Raw genomic sequence first — 27,681 nt, forward strand, 5'->3', positions numbered from 1 at the left:
GATAGAGGTAAATATTTTTACTACAGTTAGATGTTTGCTGTAAAGTATGTGGTTCTTGGTTGATAACCTTACTTGCCACTACAAATTGGATTTCAGTGGCTCCTACATTTTGGATGGACAGTGCTTCCAATACCAGGATTGTGGTTTTCTTGGTTTGTTTCAGATTACCCACCAGGCTCCAGTGCTGTTGTCTAATGACATGCGGGTTAGGAAAAAGAGACAGAACAGTGGAAAAGGATATTTTTCACTTAAATGCCAAACACTTTTTGTGGGGCGGAGAGGGAGTGGGAACGGCAGTAACATTTCCTCTCTTTCCGCAAAACGTGAAACTTCCTATCTACTGAATTTAGAGCACCCCAAATACCCAGGGCCACTTTTGTTACCTTGGGTATTTGGAGTGCTCCAAATTCATTAGACACCTAAATCTATAATTCCAGATAGGTTCTAGGCCACTTTGTTTTATAATATTTATTTTTCACACCTCCTACATGGTTAACAAACGTCACCATGATAGAGTGGTGGATAGAGCAAAGACATAAAAAATGTATTTTTTTGTGACGCCAAATGGAGTGGATTTTTCCTTATTTTGTTGCATTTGAAATTGTTTGGTGCATATTTTTATGCCCTGTAGGTGGTAGAATGGGCTTAAAAAAGCAGGTCCTCATCTGTTACGATTGGGACTTGGGAAAATAAGGTTATAATAAGGACAGTCCCACTGAAGTTGGAGCTGGTGTCTAATATGATATCCACCAATTTCTTTTTCCTGTTCAGGCAGTTTTCAAAGACCTTCATTCTGAAGGTGTTTGCAGAGATGGCATTGTAGGCGTGATCCCAGCATAGAAGCCGCGCTTGAAGGAAACTGAGAAAGGTGATGGGGCTACAGCATTCTGGCCCTGATTATCCGAGCCGTGTTTCTTTTGAGTGGGGCTACTTGATGGGAGTGTGGGGTTATGGATTCAACTTTAACCCTTTCTTGTTCTGCGATACTAGTTCTTACTGATATGCGTTTATTACTGCTTTAGAAGTTCCTTAGATTGAAAATAGCAAATGTGAATAGGGATTTTAGCTACTGCCTCAAATTTGGTGGTGTAGACTGATGTTTATATTTTTGTGCCATTAATATTGTTGCCAAGACGTCGAACGCACACACACTGCACATGGGGGGCAAAAAGAGTTTTTTTAAAACTTCAGATAACAGCTAAGCATCTTAATCATTTAGAAAAGTCAGTTTAAGAAACAAAGTTATTCTATTTCACAGGCATATGGTACTTTCAATAATGAAAGTTCACACTAGGTGAATTTTTAATGAGGAAAGATAGATTGAAAATCCATCAAATGAATAGATTTTTATTTCATAAAATGCAAATAAAGTGGCTACTTTTTTAATACAAAAAATGCTGAATATTGCAGGATTGACATGAAAATTGTTAAGTCTGTATTTTCCATTTTGTTGGCTGCTCACTGCTGCAGTATTCTGTAGTATTAATGTTTATGCTGTCTTTATACTCTGTCATTTTCATTGCAGTTCAGGCAAACGGTGCAGAATCATTTGGCATGATTTTAAATGGGAAAAACAGGTGGGTTGGGGGCGGGGAGTGGGGGGGGCAGTAAAAAAAAATTTTTAAATCTAAAACCCACCTCCAACCCGCCCACTTCTGGTTTTCACTGGGGTGGGCGACCAACCCATCTCAGGAGGCGGGTTGGTCAGTAAAAGCTTTCAAGGAGGTTGCAGGCCTCCATTTTTACAGATTTTTTGTTTTTAACCCCTGGGGGCCAGGAGTCCCGAGCCTTCTGCTTCACAGAGGAGGCGAGAAGGTCCAGAACTGCAGGCAAGTGCCTTTATAGCACAGCTTATGGGCCCGGAGGAGCAGGAGTGCTTCCCTTAGGCCCAGCCAGCCTACCTGCAGCGACCCTACAAACGTGATCAACTGACCCACCCCCCCTCACAATCTCCAATCCCCTGCGATGACCCCCAACCCCCCCTATGATTGCCCCCCCTCCAGTGACCCTAACCCCACCCCCCGCAAGCCGTCCTTACGTCAAAATCGTATGCTCGACCAGAAAAATCGTACTTCTGGGTTTCCCATCAGGAATTCCATCCCCCCCACCCTTCGCTAAAATCATGCCCATAATGTTAACATGCTTTGGGGTGAACAATGTGATGATCTTGGGCTCCTGTGTGTGTGCGTGTGTGTGCACGCGCGCTGGAGTGCACATATCTCGTGTTGTTACTCATGCTTACAATGACACCAACATGTGTATCGTGAAATGAAAAGCAGCAGAGATGTGGTGCAGCTCCAGTTGCGTTGGACTTGCTACACAGCACTTATGGTGTGGAACCTTTGCTTTGTAGGTACTTTCACTGCCAGTGTCAATTTGAAAATCAGGTGGTGCCAGCCGTATTATGCTGTGCCATGGTGCTAGCACTGCAAGAACAAAAAGCAAGGCACTGGTGTTAACTTTGCAGTATAAAAACAGCATTAGTAACCACTTATTCAGGTAGACTAGTAAGTAGAAGCTATTCTTTAACCAAGGTGTTAAGTCTTTTTGCCTATCCATAATTCTCTGTAGGTGGTAAGAAAAGGCTGGCTCACCATCAGCAACATTAGCATCATAAAAGGAGGTTCCAAGGAATACTGGTTTGTGCTGACTGCAGAGAGTCTCTGTTGGTTCAAGGACGAAGAGGTAAGAAGGCATGCATGTACCCTTGCAACAGTATAATTTACTGTAATTATTCTATTGATAGGATGTTGTTGCATACAGCGATTAGAATCTTAGGTCACTAGCAGTATAGTGTGTTGATGCACCAAAATTCTTCATGTGGAGTGTAGGATGTGGGTCCATGTCCACAATTCCCCACAAGTCATGTTCAGAATCTTGGCTGGACCATCAGGGTAAATGCAGAAACAAGGCAATGTACCTCCTCATTAGAAGTGAGAGAAAACTGGAGGGTGAGCCTTTCAGTGTCAATGTTGAGTACCTCCTTCACCACCTCTCATCAGCTGGGGAATAGCATGTGGCCCAGAGTGAAAATAATTTTTAAAGCATGTGGGGAAACACTGTGTGATGCAGTGTTTTAAAATACTATCCCTTTATTTCAAATCTGGCCAGACTGGTGGGATGCATGTCTCCTTTCTGCACTTGTAAGGATCCCATGTGAGATGATTTCAAGACGGTCTTAACTTGGTTCCTAACGGGCACAACTCCATAGTGTAAAAACTGTCCAGAAATTCAACATGGGTGGTAAATCTCACTCAAAGCCACGAGGGTGTGGGAAATGGAAATGTGTTGTTGGCACAGTAATAGCTGCTCTTCTGAGCTTGGGTTTAAAGACATTGTTAGGGCAGACTAGAAAGTGTGCTCACTCTGCATTTGGTTGTAATAACCCTGCCCTAGGAGCGCTTGATACTATTACTATACCAACAACAGCAACTTGCATTTATATAATGTCACTAATGTAGAAACTTGTCCAAAGGTACTTCACAGAGAGGTGGTCAAATAAGAATGGGTGGTGAGCCAAAGACTGAGATATTAGGAGGATGACCAAAAACTTGGTATAAAGAGTGGGAAAATGTAAAATTCCGAAGCGCACACATCCCTGACCTTGAGCACAAAATACGCCGAAAAACAAAAGTAAGAGAAACATAATGGAGAAAATATTCAAAGTTACTTTTTCAAAAAAATACCATCAGCAGTAAAGTTAATGCAACTGCCAATTTAAAAAGTAGATGCATAGTTGTGAAAGACAGTAAAGATTTTCTTGTGGAAACAGTTAACTGTAGTTTAAGCCTGAGATATAAATAGCGTTTTGTTCGCTCTGTTGGGGAGAGTTTCACAGCCCAGGAATGTGATAATTAACTGCTGTGAGAGTTTGAACAATAATAACTCAAGTTAATTCCTTCCAGGCAACAGGTTCTAAATTGCATTTAATAGTGGCTACCTCCCCCCGCCCCCGAATATAAATGGCCATATGATTGATGGTGCATTGCAGATATTTCTTCATTTTTAAGAAAGGCTATTGGAAATTCCTCATATCTATGGTGTTATTAACTTATGAGACTTGTGATATCCAAAAATACATTTACTGATTTGAAAGCCATAATAACATAACACAGGCCTGTCAATTGGTTAAATATTACTGATTAATCAGTTACAAATTATAGTCAGTAAAAAAATGCCTATTATATTTTTTGTGAACCCTATAGGTATGGTATACAACTGTGGCCAAGAATTTGCGGGGAAAATAATGGCAAGTTTAATGCGCATGGCATTGCTAGTGTATAAATTGTCCAGCAATTTGTGACGAGGAAGAGATACCCAGTGAGTTGCGAATCGTGACTTTTTTTAATTCATTCATGGGATGTCGGCGTCGCTGGCAAGGCCGGCATTTATTACCCATCACTAATTGTCCTTGAGAAGCTGGTGGTGAGCAGCCTTCTTGAACCACTGCCGACTGTGTGGTGAAGGTTCTCCCACAGTGCAGTTAGGTAGGGAGTTCCAGGATTTTGATCCAGCGACGATGAAGGTACGGCGATATATTCCCAAGTCAGGATGGTGTGTGACTTAGAGGGCGACATGCAGGTGTGTTCCCACGTGCCTGCTGCCCTTGCCCTTCTAGGTGGTAGAGGTTGCGGGTTTGGGAGGTGCTGTCAAAGAAGCCTTGGCGAGTTGCTGCAGTGCATCTTGTAGATGGTACCAGTGGTGGAGGGAGTGAATGTTTAAGATGGTGGATGGGGTGCCAATCAAGCGGGCTGCTTTGTCCTGGATTGTGTCGAGCTTCTTGAGTGTTGTTGGAGCTACACTTATCCAGGCAAGTGGAGAGTGTTCCATCACACTCCTGACTTGTGCTTTGTAGTTGGTGGAAAGGCTATGGGGAGTCAGGAGGTGAGTCACTTGCCGCAGAATACCCAGCCTCTGACCTGCTCTTGTAGCCACAGTATTTATGTGGCGGGTCCAGTTAAGTTTCTGTTCAGTGGTGACCTCCAGGATGTTGATGGTGGGGGATTCGGCGATGGTAATGCCGTTGAATGTCATGGGGAGGTGGTTAGACTCTCTCTTGTTGGAGATGGTCATTGCCTGGCACTTGTCTGGCACGAATGTTACTTGCCAATTTTCAGCCCAAGCCTGGATGTTGTCCAGGTCTTGCTGCATGTGGGCACGGACTGCTTCATTATCTGAGGGGTTGTGAATGGAACTGAACACTGTGCAAACATCCCCATTTCTGACCTTATGATGGAGGGAAGGTCATTGATGAAGCAGCTGAAGATGGTTGGGCCTAGGACACAGCCCTGAGGAATTCCTGCAGCGATGGCCTAGGGCTCAGATGATTGGCCTCCAACAACCGCTATCATCTTCCTTTGTGCTATGTATGACTCCAGCCACTGGAGAGTTTTCCCCCTGATTCCCATTGACTTCAATTTTACTAGGGCTCATTGATGCCACACTCCGTCAAATGCTGCCTTGATGTCAAGGGCAGTAACTCTCACCTCACCTCTGGAATTCAGCTCTTTTGTCCACGTTTGGAACAAGGCTGAAATGAGGTCTGGCACCAAGTGGTCCTGGTGGAACCCAAGCTGAATATCGGTGAGCAGGTTATTGGTGAGTAAGTGCCACTTGACAGCACTGTCGATGACATCTTCCATCACTTTGCTGATGATTTGCCGGGTAGATGTCAGTGTTGTAGCTCTACTGGAACAGCTTGGCTAGAGGCGCGGCTAGTTCTGGAGCACAATTATTCAGCTCTACAGCTGGGATGTCGTCGGGGCCCATAACCTTTGCTGTATCACTTAGCCGTTTCTTGATATCACGTGGAGTGAATCGACTTGGCTGAAGACTGGCTTCTGTGATGGTGGGGATCTCGGGAGGAGGCCGAGATGGATCATCCACTCGAAACTTCTGGCTGAAGATGGTTGCAAACGCTTCAGCCTTGTCTTTTGCACTCACATGCTGGACTCTGCTATCATTGAGCATGGGGATGTTCACGGAGCCTCCTCCCCCCGTTAGTTGTTTAATTGTTCCACCACCATTCACGACTGGATGTGGCAGGACTGCAGAGCTTTGATCTGATCCGTTGGTAGTGGGATCGCTTAGCTCTGCCTATAGCATGCTGCTTCCGCTATTCAGTATGCATGTAGTCCTATATTGTAGCTTCACCAGGTTGGCACCTCATTTTTAGGTACACCTGGTGCTGCTCCCGGCATGCTCTTCTACACTCCTCATTGAACCAGGGTTGATCCCCTGGCTTATTGGTAATCGTAGAGTGAGGAATATGCCGGGCCATGAGGTTACAGATTGTGGTGGAATACAGTTCTGTTGCTGCTGATGGCCCACAGTGCCTCATGGATGCCCAGTTTTGTGCTGTTAGATTTGTTCTGAATCTATCCCATTTAGCACAGCAATAGTGCCACACAACACGTTGGATGGTGTCCTCAGTGTGAAGACGGGACTTTGTCTCCACAAGGACTGTGCGGTGGTCACTCCTGCCAGTATTGTCATGAACAGATGCGTCTGCGACAGGTAGATTGGTGAGGACGAGGTCAAGTAGGTTTTTCCCTCGTTTTGGTTCTCTCACCACCTGCCGCAGGCCCAATCTGGTAGCTATGTCCTTCACGACTTGGCCAACTCAGTCAATAGAGGTACTACTGAGCTACTCTTGGTGATGGACATTGAAGTCCCCCACCCAGAGTACATTCTGTGCCCTTTCTACCCTCAGTGCTCCCTCCAAGTGGTGCTCAACATGGAGGAGTACTGATTCATCAGCTGAGGGAGGGCAGTAGGTGGTAATTAGCAGGAGATTTCCTTGCCCATGTTTGACCTGATGCCATAAGATTTCATGGGGTCCGGAGTCAATGTTAAGGACTCCCAGGGCCACTCCCTCCTGACTGTATATCACTGTACCGCCACCTCTGGTGGGTCTGTCCTGCCAGTGGGACATGACATACTCAGGAATGGTGATGCAGGAGTCTGGGACATTGGCTGAAAGGTATGATTCTGTGAGTATGGTTATGACAGGCTGTTGCTTGGCTAGTCTGTGGGACAGCTCTCCCAATTTTGGCACAAGTCCCCAGATGTTAGCAAGGAGGACTTTGCAGGGTCGACTGGGCTAGGTTTTCCTTTGCCTATGTTGTGTCCAGTGCCTAGTGGTCTGATGCCAGGTGGTCCGTCCGGATTTATTTTTATTATGACTTTTTGTAGCGGGATTGTACAACTGAATGGCTTGCTGGGCCACTTTAGAGGTCAGTTAAGAATCAACCACATTGCTGTGGATCAGGAGCCACATATAGGCCAGACCGGGTAAGGATGGCAGGTTTCTTTCCCTAAAGGACATTAGTGAACCAATGGGTTTTTACGACAATCCAGTAGTTTCATGGTCACCATCACTGATACTAGGAGCTCGATTTTCGGATGTCCAAGCGGGTGCGTTCGTGGCAGGGGGGCTCCGAAAATTGGGGATTCCCGGGGCGGGTCCGGAGTCCGGAGTCCGGCTCCAACCCGCCCACTTCCGGGTTACCCAATGACGCACTTAGATGCGCGCGCAGCCCCCGCATGCGGGACTCCCAATGGCTTTAATCAATTAATTTGATACTTCAGGTCGTTAGGAGACCTGATTTGGAGCATATTTTAGGAGAGGTGGGATTTTCAGGTCAACTGAGCGTGTTTCCCGTACTGGGGGAAACACTCCCAGTTGAAATGGACGTGTTGCAGCCACCAGCCTGTGGCAGCTGCAAAGGTCCATTTGACAGGTGGGAGGGGGAGACCCTCACTCATTGCAGGAGGCCACTCTTGTCACTTTGGACAAAGTTTGGCCAGCACCACCCTCCTCCTAACACAAAAAATCACAAACTTACAACCTCAACCCCTGTGTGCAGACACATTTACCTACCTTGCAGACCCCCTCAAACATATATCTTCCGGTTCGGGGCTGCAATAGCTGCAGTCATGACCTCCTTGGAGGACGAACAGCATCACCAGCCTCGCCGGCCACGCCATCTACTTCTGACACATGGAACACCACAACACAGTGCTGTGACACATCCACCTGCACAGCAGGAGGGAGGGCAACCGCAGAGAGGGATGCATCGCAGAAGGCACTACCCTCGCCACAGGGTCTACAACCGAGGCTCAGCTTCCTGGACCTCTCTGAGGAGCAGTGCACACGGAGGCTCAGAGTCAATCGATATGTGGTCGTGGACATCTGCAACCGCCTCGATGCCGAGCTGCTCCCGGCTGGCCCGAGCACCATCTTCTTACCTGTCGCTGTCAAAGTCACCACTGCCCTCAACAACTTCTCCTCCGCATCCTTCCAGGGTGCCACCGGGGACATCGTCGGCGTCTCTCAGTTGTCTGCACAAAAGAGCCCTGCAAATACACCTGCACCCACTCTGCAGTGACACAATGGGTGACATCAGTTGTGGGCCTTCATGGTGATCCTCAGGAAAGGGCATTATTGCACAAACCAGATGAGATTTGCAAAGACGTGGCGGTAGTGGTGATAACAAATTTTTATGTTTTTTTGCAAAACAAACAAAAGTAAATCAAAAACATGACATTTTGTCTTACACCCTTGTGCATCCCCTTTGTGCTCACAAAACCTTCGCCTTACATTTACGGGAACCCTTACGTGGTGCTACCCCTGTGGCTTCAGCAGAGGTAGTGGCAGGTTGCTCTTGTCCATGCTCTGACTGATGAGATGCTTTGCACGGACGCCCTCTGGGTCTCTGTGCCCATGAGGGCCCCTCCAAAGACTGCTCCACCTTCACCTGTGCAGGGGCAGGCTCGGCCACCTGGAGAGGGGCCAGCATTGCGGGTGCTGGTTGAGAGGGGGGCAACGGGTGAGACGTGGGAGCGCTTTGAGTGGCGTCCCCACTTCCATGTCCCCTTTCACCATCATCCCTCTCCTGGCCCAGGCCCATATCACTCCTTCCACCCTGCTGGACGACAGTTTGGAGGACTTGTGTGAAGCCTTGGAAGACCAGTTGTAAGGTATCTGTCAGCCTGTTTAAGGCGGCAGAATGTTGCTCACCCTGAATCCAAACGGCCGTTGTCAGGGCCTGAATGGACTCATTGTTGAGCCGTGCTTGAAGCTCGATGGAGGCTAGCCTTTCCTCCATCACAGACATTCCCGCACCTACCTGCGACACTATCTCAGAGATGCCTTCACGTCCCTGTGACACTATCTCTGAGATACTCTCCTGTACTTGTGTCAACATTCCACTCGTGCAGGAGCTGGACTCCTCCATCCTCTGCGCGATTGTGGAGAGTGCGCGTGGCAACTGTTCCAGTACCTCAGCAATGTGCTGCTGGCCCTCGATGACTCTCCTTTTCATGGCTGGCCCCCAGGGTTCAGCATCTGGGTCCAGCTGAGCAGAGCCTGGAGAAGAGTGCTCCCACCGACGCGGACCCTCTACGCCTGCCCCTGCTACCAGGGTCTGCTCATGCTCACATGTGCGTGGTGACTCACCATGTGCAAGCCCAACTAAGTGAGGACGGGGACCCACTGAGGTGTGTGTATCTGTGCTGATGGATGGCTGGCTCAGATGTGACGATGCACCCTCAGAGGCCGGCAGGTCCTCTGAGGAATCGCCCTCCGCAGTCACGGCGCTCGCAGATGGCCCTGCAAAAGAACAGAAAGCAATATTAAGCATGTGGACGGATGTTGAGGTGCTGCAGATGCCAAGTGATGCTAAGATCATTCGCTATCATGAGTGCTGAGTGTTAGATTTATGTCACCAGCCGCTTGTGCAGTCTCAGCGTCGGCATCCGCCTTGGACAGGCACTCAGCGGACGGCTTATTTCGAGTGCCTGCTGCTCCGCGTCTGTTAAGACCACCTGGTGTGGCGGGCATCCTCCGGTCCTTGCCCTCTCCCAGGCATTCTGGCCTCTCTTCTCCTATCAAGGCAAAACATAGATGCGTGATTGAGCGATGGTTGCATGGTGATCCGCCTCATGCATTGGTGTGGGTGGGGGTGAGCGTGAGGGAGATGCATGGGAGGGTGCATGTGAGACATAACCATGAGATTGTATGAGGATTGGGTTGCATGGTAGTGTTCGAATGGGAACTGTGGGGGGGCGGTGAGTAAGTGCAGGCAAGGTGAGGATGATGGTTGAGTGAATGTGAGGAGTGATGCGAGAGTGTTGTGGTGGCAGTGCAGAAGGAGTTGTGTGGTGGTGGAGGTGATGTGGAAGACGGAATGTGGGAGAATGTGTAAGTATACTCACTTTGGCTGATCTGGTTAGGTCATTAAATCGCTTCCTGCACTGGACCCAGGTTCTGCACACATTGCCGCTGCTGCTGACCTCCTCGGCCACCTCCAGCCAGGCCTTCTTGGTGGCGGAGGGAGGCCACCTCCTCCCATCCAATGGAAAAAACATTTCCCTCCTCCTCCTGACCCCATCGAGCAGCACCTGGAGTGAGGCGTCAGAGAACCTTGGAGCAACCTTGCCTCTGGCCTGCTCCATCCTCCAAAATTGTTTCTTTGCTGCAGGAGGAGCATTGGAGGACTGCCCCTTTAAATAGGGCTCCTCCTGCTGACAGCCTGTGATGCGGGTGCGCCCGCTGCGCAGGTCTGGAACGGGAAACCCGGAAGCACACGTAAGTACCTTCAATTAGGCTGCGATCACGTGCAAAGCACCCTGAATTCACTGGGCGCGTTACCCACCCGCCCAGTCGACCCTCCGCTGCCAACCTGCCTCCCTCCTAATATCGGGCCCTAGGTTTTTATTCCAGATTTTATTTAATTGAATTTAAATTCCCCAGCTGCCATGTCAGGATTTGAACTTATGACTCTGGATTATTAGTGCAGGCCTCTGAATTACTAGTCCAGTAACATAACCACTACTGTACCTGGATGATTTGTGCCACTCCACCGTTAGCCTCGCGAAAATGGCAGCTCACCCTAAACTTCCCCATGAGTTTCAAGAAATTGCTGCATTTGCGCAGTATATACAAATTAAACTCGCCGCAGAAAGTTAGGGCTGGTACTTAACAGTGTAAGAACCCTTTTAATAACTAGATTTATGTCCCTGCACTGTCTCTCAACCTAGAAAGGGAACAGTTGAAACTGGAGTCTCATTCCTGCAGGTAGTAAATTGTTCTTGAAGGTTTTTAAAATTAATTTTTAAAAAAATGTTTCTTACTTTTCCTGTCTATTTCTTTTTTCTCTCTCTCTTAATCCAATCTTTCTTTCCTTCTCTTTATTTCTGTAACTATACCTAATTTGACTCATCCTATTTCCCTCTCTCATTGCTCTGTTTCTTTCTCTATCCTTAAATTTTGTTGGGTAAGGAGATAGACTATTGGTCCCGTCATTCACCAAGGTCCCAGATGCCCCGTGTCCTTGTTGCACCATTATCAACTTGCACTTCCAACAATTTGCGGCACAAAAATATTTCAAACTGAATGGTGAGGGAAAAAATCAAACTAATGAGAGACTCTGCGAGGTGCCCCGTTCCAGCAAATTCTGGGCCATAGTATATATGGGCTAATTTTCATTTTATCATGCAGCAAAATACATTAGTGTTGAATATTTTATCCTCCTCCCCCTTTCCATTTATTATAGTTTATCTTTTATCTCTTTTTTGAGTACTACAAAGGAACTGATGGAAATTTATTTGATGCAGTGGCCAGGTGCTGAAAATGTGCTTTATGTATTTTAAGCTGCTAAAGTCCATTTTGGATCAGGAAAAGCATTTATAGAACTATGCATTACTAAATACTAATAGGTAGAAAAGTACTTTGAGGAACAGAAGTATCAGCAGCTACACAAAATCACTCCCTAACAGTGGAATTTAGTCCTCGATCAGGTTATTTAGATACCTGTACGGGGCTTTTAACTCCATGCATTTTCAGGAGAGTGACATGCACATGCCACATTCGGACTGAGGAACCAATCTCAATGGGTGCGCTGGGCTCATTTTTGTTTCTGCTTGCTTCCTTAATCAGATGGCATCATAGACCCAAATTTTAATGGGTGTATGATGTTGCTGGAATAAGGGAGCAGGGCTTGTACAAGTGCATACAGAACAAAGTCTACAGTTGTCTGCACCCCCTTAGTATAAAAGCACCTATAGAAGATTGCCAGCACTATCACGAGAACAAAGTAAGTGCTAGAGTGTACCTTGTATTTTTTTAAACAGATAATTAACATGGGAATTTGATATATGTATTTAACTGTGTTAGATTCTTGTGCGTTTTTCTTGTGGGGGAAAAAAGTTAAATCTAATTTAAACAACTTTGTGCCTGTGTCAGGGTTTCACAGTTCAGGAATGTAATAAGCTGGAGCTCAGTGGTAACACTACTTAGTTAGCTGTTGATCCTAGAAATATGTTCACTCTTTGTGAATGAATTCCACCTCAAAAGTTTAAATATGTCAGTAATTAAAAGAAAAATAACTGGTCAGTACAGTGTTTGAAAATAGAAAAGATGGTATACAATTTTAGCTATTATATTTGTGAATTTTTTAAAAGGATGGCTAGTTGATGATGAGACATTTTAAAATGTGTAATATATTGTGTATAAAACTGCATGACAGAGGCTTTGCATGTAAATACTTGTAAAATTGAAGCCATTGAAGAGTATTTAATTGTACGCATAAGGTGCATTTTTATTTCAAGCAATGACGATCATCTGCTAAAAGTATTAATGTTAGGAAATGTAATTATTAAAAGCAGTTTTCTTATGACCTCTCTTCTGGTAAAGTGTCAAAATGCAGTTCTTTGGATAATCTCAAAGTATGGAAAGCAGTCCATTTCTTTTAAAGACTTATACAGTTCTTTGTCCTGATCAAACCAATCCAATTAACATTCTGATTACCCAAGAACTCTTTATTTTTCTTGTCTGCATTAATGATATTACATTCTACCTTTAAATGTACATAAATCAAAACATGTAGCCATCACAGTTGATTAGAAAGAAAAGTGAACTTACAAAGCAGCTGTACTACATTGCTGAAGATGGTATTTTAATAAATTTCATGAAGCCTTTGTACTGAGACTGGTTCTTCTGATTTCCAGTTGAGTGGCTGTCAGTCAGGCTGGGTTGTCATGTGACTGCCTGTCTGTGCCTGCTGTACAGGTGAAAGGATTTTCTGCACAGCAAGTGTAGACAGGCAGACACGTGACAACTCCTACCAGCCATTGCTAGGGTTCTTTGATTCTCATGTTCTTCTGTGTAGTAACTGTAACAGTCGGCATTGAGCTTCCAAAACAATTGAAAGGAGAAAATTCATTCTGCACTTTTGTAGCAATACATGTTTAAATAGATTTTTTTTATGTAACAATCACAAATATACAATGGGACACAAAAGGAAATCACATTTATTCTTAGATATGCAAGATGTAGACTATGTTAGTGTAAAGATCATTATGTAGTTTTGTTTCTTATTACAAAAGTAGTTTATTTTTGATTTCCAAAATTATATGTTTTAGTGTTTTGTATTTCTCCCCTCTTCCCCCCCCTCCACCCACCAAATGGCAGATCTAAGCAGCCAATTGCAGCAGGGCCGCAAACATGTTTAAATAAACACATTTCAATTGCAGACTAGCTCAAAAACGTGTAAGTGGTATGGAAAATATTTTTTATATATCTGAAGAGGGAAAAATGTAATAAATTGTGATATTTCACCAATAAAAGACGGAGCTCAATTCTTGTATATGGCAAGAGAATACCAATATACTTATTATCTTCTTTAATTCAGTCATAAGTATAATTGCTCTGCATTAAACAGTAACAAAAAGGGGTTTTGCGCTAGTTTATAGTGATACGTGAATGCATGAGTAGCCGATAGTATTATATTGTATGTTATTGCATTTATTACCATTGGTTGATGCTATTACGGAATGGCAATCTGTTTATACTAGCCAAATATTGCAGATGTTCAATGTTGCTGACGTAATGCTGCAAAATTTTGTTATGGAAAATGTGGTAACTGAAAAAAATGAAAACTTGCATTTATTTAGTGTCTCTCAAACACCTCAAAGCGCTTCACATACAATAAAACAGTTTGAAGTACACTGATTGTTATGCAGGCAAACTATCTAATTGGAGACGTCTTAATGGAGCAAAAGTTAATTACTATAAATGTACAATGTGACAAAACATTTTAAAGTTTTATTCTGACTTCTGAAATCAGCATAATCTGAACTTGGTTCAATATTGGATCTGTTAATTGAACATTGGGAAATTTCACTGTTGGTGAGACTGCTGTAAAGTAATTACAGATATGGCTATATACAAATAGATAAGGGTAGTTTATTACTGAGTGTTTTAAGGGCTCACAAAAAGGTTTTTTTTTGTAATTTTCGGTATTAAGGTATTCTTGCCGTACAATGGTTACCAATTGCAGTTGTCTAGGATTTTCCTTTGAGGATCAGCAATTATGCAAATAAGTTGGTTTGTTTGTTTGTTCTGACAAATTAATCTCTCTTCAGACAACTTTACTGCTTCACAGGATAGATAAGATCATACAATAGGGAAATAAACTGTGTATTACTGATGTCCCAAGCCCGGAACCTTAAAAACTACAAAAATGGTATGTATTATACAGTGTATGTACTGGCAGACGTGCAGGAAATGGATATTTTTAAATGTTTACTTTGAACTGAACACCATCTAGTAATGAAACTTTTGCCTACTGGCCAATATCCTGGTTTTTATACAAAGTTTTGACGTACAGTGCAGCCGTTGATTCGTGGAAATTGCGTGTTTATTTTCAAACAGTTACATTTCTGCTTAAGCTTCATTTTGTTTTAAACCAGGAACTTTATGTTTTGAACACATTTCCATTTTTTTTGCATTGTTTAAACCATCAATTATCTCAATTAGTGAAAGTAATTACCAAATGTATACCTTTTTGTATGGCAATTGATTTTAAAAATTAAAATAAGAGGGTATGTATCTCCCCTGAGGGTATGCATCTTCCCCAAGTGTGTGACTGAACTGAAAATGCAAATAAACTCTTATTACAAAAATGGGGCTAATTAATTGTCACTGCCAGGTAGTTCAAGATCTGTCAGATGTTAGTGCTTTGAAGTTTATAAGAGGTTTTTAAAAAAATAGTACGGCACTTTAAAAAAAAATAAGAAACATTGAATAAAGACCATTAATGAGAAGTTGGCCCTGTTACAGAAACTTCTTCAACCAACATTTTTCTTTGATGTGAAGGAATTGAAAAATCACCAATGCACAATTTTCTGTCTCTAGCCACTTTCCATGGAGATTTGAGGCTTGGGTGGTCCATGGCTGCTGCCTAGCTAATATAAATAATTTAGTAGGCCAGCAAGAATGACCAGATTAACAATAAGCACTAACAAAATGAGACTCGAGAATCGTGTTAAATTTGCGGCTATTTTACTCAAAAAACAATGCCTTATTGTCCCCATTTTTGCTCCCACACGGCAGATCCAACCACCTCCTACAGATGAAGGCCATGGAATCCAGGCTGCAAATCTACCTATAGTGATTGCCATTGTCATTCTGTGGCCAGCTGACAGAAAATTTTCACAGTTTAAGTAATTTGGTGCAACTTAAATAAAGATCTAATTGGGAAATTGTAGCTATGCAGTCGTCCAGAGTAATTTCCTTTATAAATATGTCTGCTTTTAATTAGTAAAATTGTGTTTTAAATCAGAAAAAATTGATCTATCCCCATTTTTCTTAAACATGTGGAAACTTTTGACTTCCATGCAAAGTACTGAAATAATCTTTTACTATACCTTAATGCTTTTGCATGTTTTGTGAGTACTGCTTCATGCAACGTGTTTACCCTTAAATAAGAATCATAATAGTCATGTAGAGTACAAGATCTGACGTAAAGTCAGATGTAGTATATTTCCTATCACTTAGTATATTCTCAAACAGGCTGCCTCCTAAAAAGAGTGTGCTCAACGACTAGAATGTACAGGAGAGGGTAATTTCGGAATAAATTTGATTTGTGTTTGTTTAAAAAGTTATGGCACCATTCATATTTTACTAAATTGGCACAATGAAGTTATAACTTTTTAAAACTTTTTTCAATGAGAAGTTTGAACAACTTTCACACTAAAAATGTAGAAGCTAATTCTGCTTCCCATTAAATAAGAGACCAAGTTGGTCAGTGGATATAATACAGGATATCAGTGAACAGACAGATGAAAAATTAGTGACGCATTATTTAGACTCACAGAAAATAACATTTCAGAATACAGTAATTCCTACGAGGATGCCCATAAGACCTTGCCTGTATTTTGAATTCCTTAAGCACTCCTTTTTCCAAAACATGTGCCAAGAAGCTGTCGAAGTTTTATCTCTGCAATGAGATAGGATGTGATCTAAACTGAAGCTGCTAAAAACAGAAATGCTACTACTTCAGGCAAAGATTAAATTGTTAATAGTGTACCACGTCATTGCTTAATTGTAAGCATTTCCTTTTAAACTGATATTGCTGTACAGGAATTTATATCTCTTGTCAGATATTTCAAATCTGTGATATTTGGGTTTTGAACTCTTTTGTATTTTTTTTAATTAACTGCTCTTGCCTCCATTATTAACCACATAGCGCTTTGTAAATGTGTGATTTGCCAGACAAACTAAAATTAACATAGCAAAGAAGTTGTTTCTTCTTCCATTACTAACTTTAGTCATATTATGCAAAAAGTTTTACCAACTATGATTCGACAGTGCAGACTTTTTTTTATGAAGTTCTTTTCCTCGTGACTTACTAAATTTGATTGATTATTTTGTTTTGTATGTGCAGCTGGAATTTTACCAAGCATAATTTCTGGGGAAACTGCAAAATTGAGAAAATTGACATTATGGATTTAAATCCCGAACTTAACACTTAAAGTTTTAAATTTCACAAAGAATTTCTGAACTAGTGCCCTGTAGCCTAATATTTTAGTACTCACCTCAGAATAATCTGTAACCTGTGTAGCCCCTCAGAAAAAAGAAGTAATTAACTCATTGAAGGCTGGTTCACAAAAACTGCATATTTACAGCAGTGTGTGGGAAAGTTGTAGTGAATTTGTTAGTTACATAAAATTTAGCTATTGAACACTTAAAGCAAAATCAAATGCTTTTTTTATGTTTAGCTTCTACAATACTACTTTGACATAAAACATTAAATCAGATCTTTGTACTGATACAGTTGTATTTTTGATTGTGAGATAAATGCTCACAAAAAGTACAATAAACTGTTCTCATTTCACAGAGGACCTTTGTGTTATTTACAGTAGAGTACCTAGCGTTGACTCTCTTCCTTTGATATGGTACATATCTCCATTTGTGGTAGGATCAGGTCAGTGAAGTTCGGCAGGTCATAGGCCAGGTGTTGTCCAAAGTTAGGCCTAGGCAGACTGTCTCCTGCTGCTAAACTAAGCGGGGAGAGCCTCCTGTTAGAAGAGATCCTCATCTTTGCTGTTTTTTTTTCAAAACATAAAACGCGAAGGAATGAAAAATACTTGCTCTTACTGTAGCACTGTTCATCTCTGTCTTCCATGAAAAGTGTGGAAAGAAACTTACTGTTGCTGCTTTCCCATACCCAGTCTAACCAATGTGCAGACTACTGTACAACAATATTGTCCTGAACAGGTAGTCTGAACACTGGGGCGACGGAGCAGGACCTTTTGACTTTTTCTTGTCTTCTGCCATCAAAGAAATTATACCTGCACACCAAGTTCACCATCCACTGTTGTCTGCGTACACTGAAGTCTCTAAAAGAACTGTGATTTCCAGTCTTGACGTGGCACATTTGCAGGAGACAGGGATCTGGCAATGAATTTAGGACAAGAAAAAAAAAGGGAGGGTTGGGCCTAGCAACCCATATATGGGATGATGTCACCCCAGGGAGATTGGGTATGCACTGTGCCGCTGGAGAGACCGCTAGAATTGCCTGCTCTCAGACATGGGTCTGTATATAAAATGGTACCAGATGTTTTAGTGTAATGCTAAACAGTCATTTCATCTTTGGGCCAGCTTTCTTAGCTAGGCAGGAAGTGGGCCCCTTGTATGGAAAAGCTGTAAAGTCAAGATGAACCATTTTAGTGCAGTAGTTTTGAACAGTTAACTAAAATATATATAACTGGCAGGAAAATTGATCTATGGCTAGGTTAGTAAATACTTAAGACTTATTGTGAAGAGTGTATATGTTTCTAATTTGTGACAGTTTTATCCCAGTTCCTGTTCAGTGCAGAAAAGGGTATAGGCTCCTCTCATGCTGGAACTGTCAGTACTAAGAATCATGCCCTAGACTTGAACAGTAATTATAGCTACTTCCTGAAAGTGAAGCTCATGAAAAGTCTGGAGAAATGTTCTTTGTCATGGCCTACACATGAGTAATTAGTTCCACATGTGGCCTTCCTATTTCCTGTTAGCTATTTTGGCTGGCTAGCTGGCTGAATTGTTAGCTGATCTCTAAAGAACCTAGATCTTTCAACTACAAGTGTCTTCTGCAAAATGATTTGTATAACTTGTATGCTTAAATGCATCTAGTACAAAAGCATGATATTAAGCCATGTTAAATTTATTTAGATAGTGCAGCTTTGAAACATCTTAAAGTTACAATGCAATTGAACACTGTTTAGACTAGGGTGAATATGGAGTAAGCCTGTGTATATTTCCCAGCTGCTTCAAGTAAGAAATTCTTGCTCTGTAGGTTGTGTCTGCCAAAGTCAGCACTGGATTTTTATTGATATGCTTCAGTAACAAAATACACTATGTGAAGAGAGGGTGAAAATACTGCTTTAAATCAAAACCTAATGTATTCATAGAACCATATCTTACAACCAATATATGTGAACTTGTTCAGTTTGAAATTTTGTTCAACGGTAAAATGCTTTCAGCAAGTCACTAGCTCTTGTGCGTAGAACTAGAAATGAGTTACATGTAACAGATGTTGAAGTGAAATGAAGTCACACGTTACACATTCTCGCTGGGCTTTAGTTTTGAATTTAATCCATCTGCTCTTCTTTCAGAAGAGTAACATAGCAATGCAAATTGCTGAATCCTTAACATTTCAGCACAAAAGCCCTACTTTAATATGGTTCTGATTTGCTTTTTAGAAATGTGATTAAGATGTAATAGTTACAAGAAACCATTAATAGGCACTGGTTGATGTTCATGCTATGTTACTTAGATTGTGCATTATATGCCTTCATTTTTTTTGCTGAATTTACACTCATCACTGATCCAAATTTGATGGGGACAATCTTAATATAGAGCAGTCTAATCTCACTGGAATTTGTTTGATTCACCTCCGGAGGGACTGGATTTTTCGATTGTTTTTTTTTCATTCCTTCTCTGGCTTGGTGAAGATGCACATTTGTGTAGTTTTGTACAATGGGCTTGAAGCCCACTCATTGATGAGCTGACAGTGCTTAATCTAATAGGAGTACCCTAATAGCAAAGACTGAAAGGAGACGTTCATCCAATCAGTCTGAGTTGGATTCAAATATAGGTCCCAAAAGTGAAAGAAGAGTATGATATGTACTGTGCCATCTAGTCGGCAATCATAAGTATATTATCTTTTATAATATAGGAAATTTGATTTAATTTTAGTATTTTTGAAAGTAAGGGATGTCACTGTTGGTTAATGAAACATATTTCCACTTTGGACACCCAGTGCTGGCATCAATGTGCACCCAGTGCTGGCATCAAACATTAACAGGTCTGGTATAGTAAGGCCAGAAAAAAAGAAAAAGCAAAGAAAGCTCCCTCTACTCTTTTCCAATAATGTACCTTATCCTCAACCAAGAAAGAACATTTTCTGATGCACCAGTATAATTCTTCCATTTCCTTGCCCACAATACTTGTGGCTCCTCTGATAAGCCAGTTGTAATACACAGTTTGCATTGATATAAAGCAGTTTTGCCAGCACATCAGGTCTGTCAATCCTGCATTGCTGTATGTACCTCCCAATCTGAGATTGGTACCTGTAATATGATGACGCCCAACATGATCATGTCAGTTTGTGCTGAATTTATGTGCTGTGTATGTTCTCATATCCACTAGAAATTCAGTTTCTCCTCCCAAACTAAAATCTTGTGGAATTCTTACAGCCAGCAGAGAGAGATGGAGTATAACATGGGGAAATGTGAAATTATCCACCTTGGTAGGAAGAAAAGAAAAGCAGAATATTTTTTAAAAGGTGAGAGAGTAAGAAATGATGGTATTCAGAGGGATTTGGGTGTCCTTGTACATGAATCACAGAAAGTTAACATGCAAGTACAGCAAGCAATTAGGAAGGCAAATGGTATGTTCGCCTTTATTGCAAAGGGGTTGGAGTATAAGAGTAAGGAGGTCTTGCTGCAATTATATAAGGCTCTGGTGAAACCACAGCTGGAGTACTGTATGCGGTTTTGGTCTCCTTATCTAAAGAAGGATATACTTGCCTTAAAAGCAGTGAAACGAAGGTTCATTAGATTGATTCCTAGGATGAGAGGGTTGTCCTATGAGGAGAGATTGAGTAGAATGGGCCTATATTCTCTGAAGTTTAGAAGAATGAGAGGTGATCTCATTGAAACATATGAAATTCTTAGAGGACTTGACGGTAGATGCTGAGAGGCTTTTTCATCTGGCTGGAGAGTCCAGAACTAGGGGGCATAGTCTCAGGATAAGGGTCTGCCGTTTAGGACCAAGATGAGGAAAAGTTTCTTTCCTTAGAGAGTTGTGAACCTTTGGAATTCTCTACCCCAGATGGCTGTGGATGCTGAGTCATTGAGTATATTCAGTATAGAGATCGATAGATTTATGGACACCAAGGGAATCAAGGGATATGGGGATAGGGCAGGAAAGCAGAGTTGAGGTAGAAGATCAGCCATTATCTTATTGAATGGTGGAGCAGGCTTGAGGGGCTGTATGGCCTACTCCAGTTCCTATTTCATACGTTTCCTATGTTTTTAGAAAGTTTTAAATTCATCAGTCAGAGTTGGACTCAAGCCAGGTCTAGAAAATAAAGGGACACCAAAAAGACTTACTGCACCCCCTAGTTTCCCCATAATATAGGAAATTATTGTGCTGCAGTATATACCACAGTCGAAAGTACATCACCATCCAAATTCCTTAAATACTTGTTCTGAAATCTGTTAGAGTATTGACAGTATACCGTTGTTATAATCTGTCCCTTAAGACAATATTCTGTTTGGTTCCCAAAAACTGCTTTTAATGGGTTTCTGTTGTGTTGGTCAGGAATTTGTCAAGATTATATGCAAGAGTTTAATGGATTGGAGAGGTTGGCTAACTCAGTGCGGCCAGAGATTGAACCTGAGTCCTTTCTGGTCTGCATGATTTCAGTAATGCATTACATTTACTATTGAGGAGTTACGATATACATATTAATTAGAAAATAATGCTGCAGAAAACCTTTAGAGTCCACTTTCTACTCAACTTCATAACTTCATGGTTATTTGAAATTTATTTATCTGTGTCCTGGTCCCATGGTGACTTCCATTCACTCTGTTAATGTTGTTGATCCTACGTCCTCAGTGGAGGTAAGGGATGGATTCTAACTGAAAAATTAGGTGCCTTGCATAGAAATTACTATATCTTAAATTAGCAAATGTTATTCTTCATAATTAAACTCACATTGTCATTAAATACTCTATCTATATATATATATATATATATATATATATAAATAACAATATAAGTGAGACCAGTTTTCTTTGTAGGCAATATTTGATAAATTTAATTCATCTCGTTAATGTAAGTCGTTAATAATGTCCTGTTTTTCATCAGATGCTTTGTATTTTTGTGATACAAGGTTTAACTGGGAGCTGGTGTGATTTGACCTTTTCTCTTAATAAAACATCAAACACAGTCATTCAGTTGTAACATGCTATTCCATCTTTTGTTTATCTTGATTGATAGGCTGAACCCATGTGGGATTTCATAGCTACTTCTAATGCACTAGGTTATTTAGGTTATTTTGAAAGCACTTTTTTGCTTGTAAATGCAGTAACCCATTGTTTTGTGGCTAGTTAAACTTATTAACAATTTTACTATTGACCAAATGTCTAAAATTAGCTCTCAACTTTTTTTCCTAATGAAGTAAACTTAGACTGTGAAGTCAAATGGAAACAAAGATAATATCAAATTCACTTCAAGCTTGAATCTGACTTGATTAAAATATTTCCGAAAGTACCAAAATAAGTGATAAAACAAATTGGTTGTATTTGATAAAGTGAGTTTAAAAATCATTTACTTTAGGTTGAAGCAAACAACTCTTAAAATCTTGCCTCAGCCCAAACCAAATCAATTATCCTGCTGAAAACATAAAGTTATCGTATACTACAAAATGTAACATTATGCTACTCAAACCCATGTATGTATTAAAACTGATTTATAGCACAGCAATATTCATTTCTACAGTGACTTGGATAGGACATGAAACTCAAAATGTGGATCAAACAGGATGCCAAGGGTTCATGTGGCCTGATTCAGCTTGGGCACATTGCTGGAGATGGGTAGTAGGGTGGGGCTGAAAACAATGGCTTCAGTCTCCCCATTGTTCATTTGGAGGACATTTTCATGCATCAATGAGTTAATGTCAGTCAGGCATCTGATGACATAAAGATAGCCGTAGATCAAAGGAAGTAATGTAAATGTACAGCCGGGTGTCTTAGATAAGGAAGTTGATGCCATGCCTGTGAATGATGTCTCCAAAGGGTAGCATGTAGATGAGGAAGAGGAAGGGGCCAAGAATAGACCATTGGGGATCTCCAAAGGTGATTGTGCAGCGGCAGGAATACAAACTGTCGCTGGAGATGTGCTGACTACACTAGGACAGGTACAAGTGAAACTACACAAGGGCAATCACACGGGACTAGACATCAGTGTTGAATGCCGTGGGGAGGTTGAGGAGTCACAAAGATTGGTGACTTTGGCCAGGACAGATTCGGTGGTGTGAGCAGGGTGGAAGCCAGACTGAAGAGATTTGTTCAAAGCTTTGGGATCAGTGGGCTCGATTTTAGCACCCGCTATCGGGTGCGTTCTCGGCGGGGGGGCCCCGAAAATCGCGAAATCCAGGAGAGGGACCGGATCGCGCCTCGATCCCGCCCACTTCCGGGTTCCCCGCTGACGCGCCTGCGTGCGCGCGCGGCCCCCGCTGGTGGGAATCCCGCAGGCAATTAAAGACAGCGGGATGCCACTTGACAATATTTAGTTTGGTATTTCAGGTCATTAACTGACCTGATTAAGGGACTGTGTGTGATTTTGGATCAACATGGGACTGTTTCCCACACTGGGGGAAACACTCCCAGCTCGAATGGACGTGTTGCAGCTGTCAGCCTGTGGCAGCTGCAAAGGTCCATTTGACAGGTGTAGGGGGGAGACCCTCACCCATTGCAGGAGGCCACTCTGTCACTTGGGACAAAGTTTGGCCTCCACCACCCTCCTCCTGACGGTCAAAGTCACCAACCTGCACACTTATCCCGGGGTCCGGAGACGTGTACCTACCTTGCGGACCCCCTCAGATGTACACCTTGCGGATGGGGGCTGCCGTAGCTGCAGTCATGACCTCCTCGGAGGGCGAACAGTATCACCAGCCTCGCCATCCACGCCATCCACCTCTGACACGTGGAGCTCCACAACAGAGTGCTGTGACACATCCACCTGTACAGCAGGAGGGAGGGCTACCGCAGAGAGAGATGCGTCGCAGAGGGCACTACCCTCGCCACAGGTTCCACAGACCGAGGCTCAGCCTCCTGGACCTCTCTGAGCAGCAGTGCACACGGAGGCTCAGAGTCACTCGACATGTAGCCGTGGACATCTGCAGCCTCTTTCATGCCAAGCTGCTCCTGGCTGGCCCGTGCACCATCTTCCTACCTGTCGCTATCAAAGTCACCACTGCCCTCCCGAACTTCTCCTCCACAGCCTTCCAGGGTGCAACCGGGGACATCGCCGATGTCTCTGTCGTCTGCGCAGAAGAGCCCTGCAAATACACCTACACCCACTCTGCAGTGACACAATGTGTGGCATCAGTGTTGGGTCCTCATAGTGATACCCAGGAGCGGGCATTATTGCACAAACCGGACAGGATTCGCGAAGACATGGCAGTAGTGGTGCCAATATAATGTGTGATGTGAGTTGTTCTGAAAATCAATATAAGTAACACCCATGACAAACCCTCAAACACCCTTGTGCATCCCCTTCATGCTCACGACACGTTTGCCTTACGCTGCCTACTGCACATATGTGATGCATGCCCTGTGGCTGCAGCACAGGTGGTGGCAGGTTGAGTGAGGCTGGAAGTGAGAGAGATGCACGAGAGGGTGAGTATGGGATAGAGCCATGAGATTGTATGAGGATTGGGTTGCGTGGTAGTGGCGGGGTGAGTACTGGCAAGGTGAGTAGGTGCAGGTAAGATGAGGATGGGGTTTGAGTGGGTATGAGGGGTGATGTGACAGAGTAGTGTTGGCAGTGCCGAAGGAGATGTGGGGTGGGGGCAGTGATGTTGCAGACGGAGTGTAGGGGAAAGACTACGTGTACTCACTGTGGCTGACCTACTGAGGTCATTGGACCGCCTCCTGCACTTTTTGCAGGTGGACGATATGTTGGTGGCGCAGGTGACCTCCTCTGCCACCTCGAGCCAGGCCTTCCTGGTGGCGGAGGCGGGCCGCTTCCTCCCGTCCGCCGGGTGGAAGATCTCTGTCCTCCCCCTCCTCCTCACCCCATGTATTGATACCTGGGGTGAGGCATCATTAAACTGGGAGCAGCCTTCCCCCTGGGCTGCTCCATGCAGTCATCTTTGCTATTGGTTGCAGCATCTGTCAGTGGAGGACTGCCCCTTTAAATAGAGCGCCTCCAGCTGACAGATCTTACTGCGCATGTGCAGCCAGCCCGACGCGCAGATCATCAGCGGGGAACCCGGAGGAGCAGGTAAGTGGCTCCAATTAGTGGGTTGCCTGCTACGATCGCGCGGGAAACCCACTAATTTCACCGGGCGCGTTACCCACGCGCCCGCTTGCCCATCCGCCGAGAACCCGCACCCCTGCTAAAATCGGGCCCAGTGAGTCCAGAGCTTGAAGATGACGATATCTTCGAGAACCTTAGAGAGGAAAGGGATGTTAGAAATGGGTTGGTTGAAGAGGAAGGGCAGGTCAAGGGTGAATTTTTGGGGCTGGGCTGATTTCGAAAGGGAGAAGGATGGTTTTAGAGCAAACAAAACCATTGTGTACCAGGCTTGCTCAGGTTTGCAATCATCAGATTTAAGGGAACAAAGATGGGGACTGTACCAAGTGGAACTAAACGAGTCAGAGATATAGAGTGATTTGGTTGGAATAAGGGTGTCGAAAGCAAGGGAACAGTGGACCAGGTCAATACGGCAGTGATGTTGTGATGGGTGGAGAACTTAAAGGCAGCTGGGAGTTTGAATAAATTTGTGAAGGAGCTAGGGAATGTTTTTTTTTCCCTGGAACAGGCAATGTTAGTGGGGTTGGAAGAAGGCAGGGAGATATGAATAGTAAAGGAGATGGGGAGGTGGTCAGAGATGGTCTTAATGGTGATTGAGGACTTGGCAGTGATACTACAGTTGCAGATATATATTTATTATAAATTTGCAGCTGATTGACAGTAAATGTAAGTACAATTTAGTTATTCTGATCAGACTCTGGAACAGAGATCCCCACCTCTCAATAATGGAATTGCTTTAGATTTAGAGGAAGGAGGGGGTAGGGGAATATTTTCTTGGTTCACTATGTGTAAGAAAATTGCAAGGCTTTTTAAAAAGAATGGCTATATGAGTTTGTTGGACTTGGAGGAAATGTGTGCCTGTGATTTGGTTCATATATGTAAGGAATCTTACAACACCAGGTTATAGTCCAACAGTTTTATTTGAAAATCACAAGCTTTCGGAGATTATCTCCTTCGTCAGGTGAGTGAGTGAAAGATTCTCAAATCGCATATCTTATATTAGGCTGGGACACGATCACACCAATCAAAGGTGTCGTTGGTGTTCAGACAGGTTAGCCACGGAAAACAGTACATCCCAGTATACTGAATACACAATGGGTCAGTTTACACAGACAAAGAGAGAAAGAGACCCGAAAGGCAGAGAGAGAGAGAGAATGTCCAGTTGTATTAAAAACAGATAACTTTTTTTTCCTGCTGGTGGTGTTATATGTAACGTGACATGAACCCAAGATCCCGGTTGAGGCTGTCCTCATGGGTGCCGGTTGAGGCCGTCCTCATGGAGTGCATGAAAGCTTGTGATTTTCAAATAAAACTGTTGGACTATAACCTGGTGTTGTAAGATTCCTTACATTTGTCTACCCCAGTCCATCACCGGCATCTCCACACCTTGGTTCATATAGTCATCTAAAGCTAATCTTTTGCTTTTTATCTGCAAGAAAGAACAACTTTGAGGATGTGCCAGATATTTAGAAAAACAGATAAAGTACCTGAGAGATTTACAAGATTGTAATCCAATTTTAGTGATGAATGTATATCATGGTAATTTTTGAAGGTGTACTTTATAATGTTTTTATTTAAACAGTTAACTTTTTTAACAAACTTTGAGAGTTCATGTCAAGTGCATTGCTCAATTATAATCAGAAAATGGCAGTACAATCTTTTCAAATATAGTGCAGAAGTAGATGATAAGACTGTTCCTATTCAACATATACCACACAGCAAAATTGAACAATAAATTTGCAAGTATAAACTATGGGCAATCGCATTCAGTTCAAATCCTCCCGATCTGAATCGAATGCAACTTCTAGAAACCTAAAGTATGAACATTGCATAAGAATCAGATCCGTCCAATCATTACTCTCTGTCAAATTGAGGAAAAACTATGCTTCTGAAATTCCCTGTCTTACTTTTCAAACAGGTGGTTCTAATTTTCTATTTGCACATTGAAACTGCCAGTCATCATTGCATCATAAGTAAGGAGCCTCTCAATTCCCTTGAAGGGACCCCAAGCTAATCAACATCAACTAAAAGCACAGAAACAAGCCAGTTTCTTCACTTTGAATAAAGGGCTTTATTTGAAAGCAGAAAGTGCACTTTTAATGCAACGTGATTCAAATGCTGATGTCAAAATCATGTGCCATAAACTAGGTTGTTTAGCCATAATCAAGAGTAGTGAACAGCCACAGGCAAATTACTTATGTGCATGCACAATTTTGTTTCTCAGATTATGTTGAAATCTATAAGTTCCTTGCCTTCAAAATCAGCCTTTCCAGTTTGGAATTATGCATGACTACATCTGTTAGTTTTGCTTAGCCTTTAGGAGCCTGTAAAAAGAAAATTCCATAATTACTTACACAACAATTAAAATAATTATTATTTTAACCCTGTGGCACCCACATCAGTAGATTGCTCAATATGTCTTCCAAAAATTTAAAATAAAGGTAGCCAGAAGCATATGGACTAATAAAACCATAAGAGATAGGAGCAGGAGTAGTCCATTCGACCCCTCGAGCCTGCTCCGCCATTTAGTGAGATCATAGCTGATCTGATTTTTACCTCAACTCCACTTTCCCGCCCTTTCCCCATATCCTTTGACTCCCTTGCTGATCAAAAATTTGTCTAACTCAGCCTTGAATGTATTCAATGGCTTAGCCTCCACAGCTTTTTGGGGTAAAGAATTCCAAAGATTCACAACCCTCTGGGAGAAGAAATTCCTCCTCATTTCCACTTTAGATAGCTTTTTGGCAACCAAAGGTATTAAGGGATATGGGCCAAAGTTAGATCACAGATCAGCCACGATC

The 27,681-nt window shown here is 42.8% G+C and overlaps 1 protein-coding gene across 3 annotated transcripts in view; it reads left to right on the forward strand.

Annotated features, from left to right (window-relative positions):
* Positions 1-27,681, forward strand: part of dnm3a (dynamin 3a) — a 240,778-nt gene that overhangs the window by 137,420 nt on the left and 75,677 nt on the right. For all 3 annotated transcript variants that reach the window (XM_067990705.1, XM_067990707.1, XM_067990706.1), the window contains exons 15-16: positions 1,526-1,577; positions 2,572-2,685. In XM_067990705.1, the coding sequence (XP_067846806.1) occupies positions 1,526-1,577; positions 2,572-2,685 (166 nt within the window). The remainder of the gene's footprint in view (positions 1-1,525; positions 1,578-2,571; positions 2,686-27,681) is intronic.

This window comes from Heptranchias perlo, chromosome 9 (assembly GCF_035084215.1).
Source record: "Heptranchias perlo isolate sHepPer1 chromosome 9, sHepPer1.hap1, whole genome shotgun sequence".
Classification (NCBI taxonomy): Eukaryota; Metazoa; Chordata; class Chondrichthyes; order Hexanchiformes; family Hexanchidae; genus Heptranchias; species Heptranchias perlo.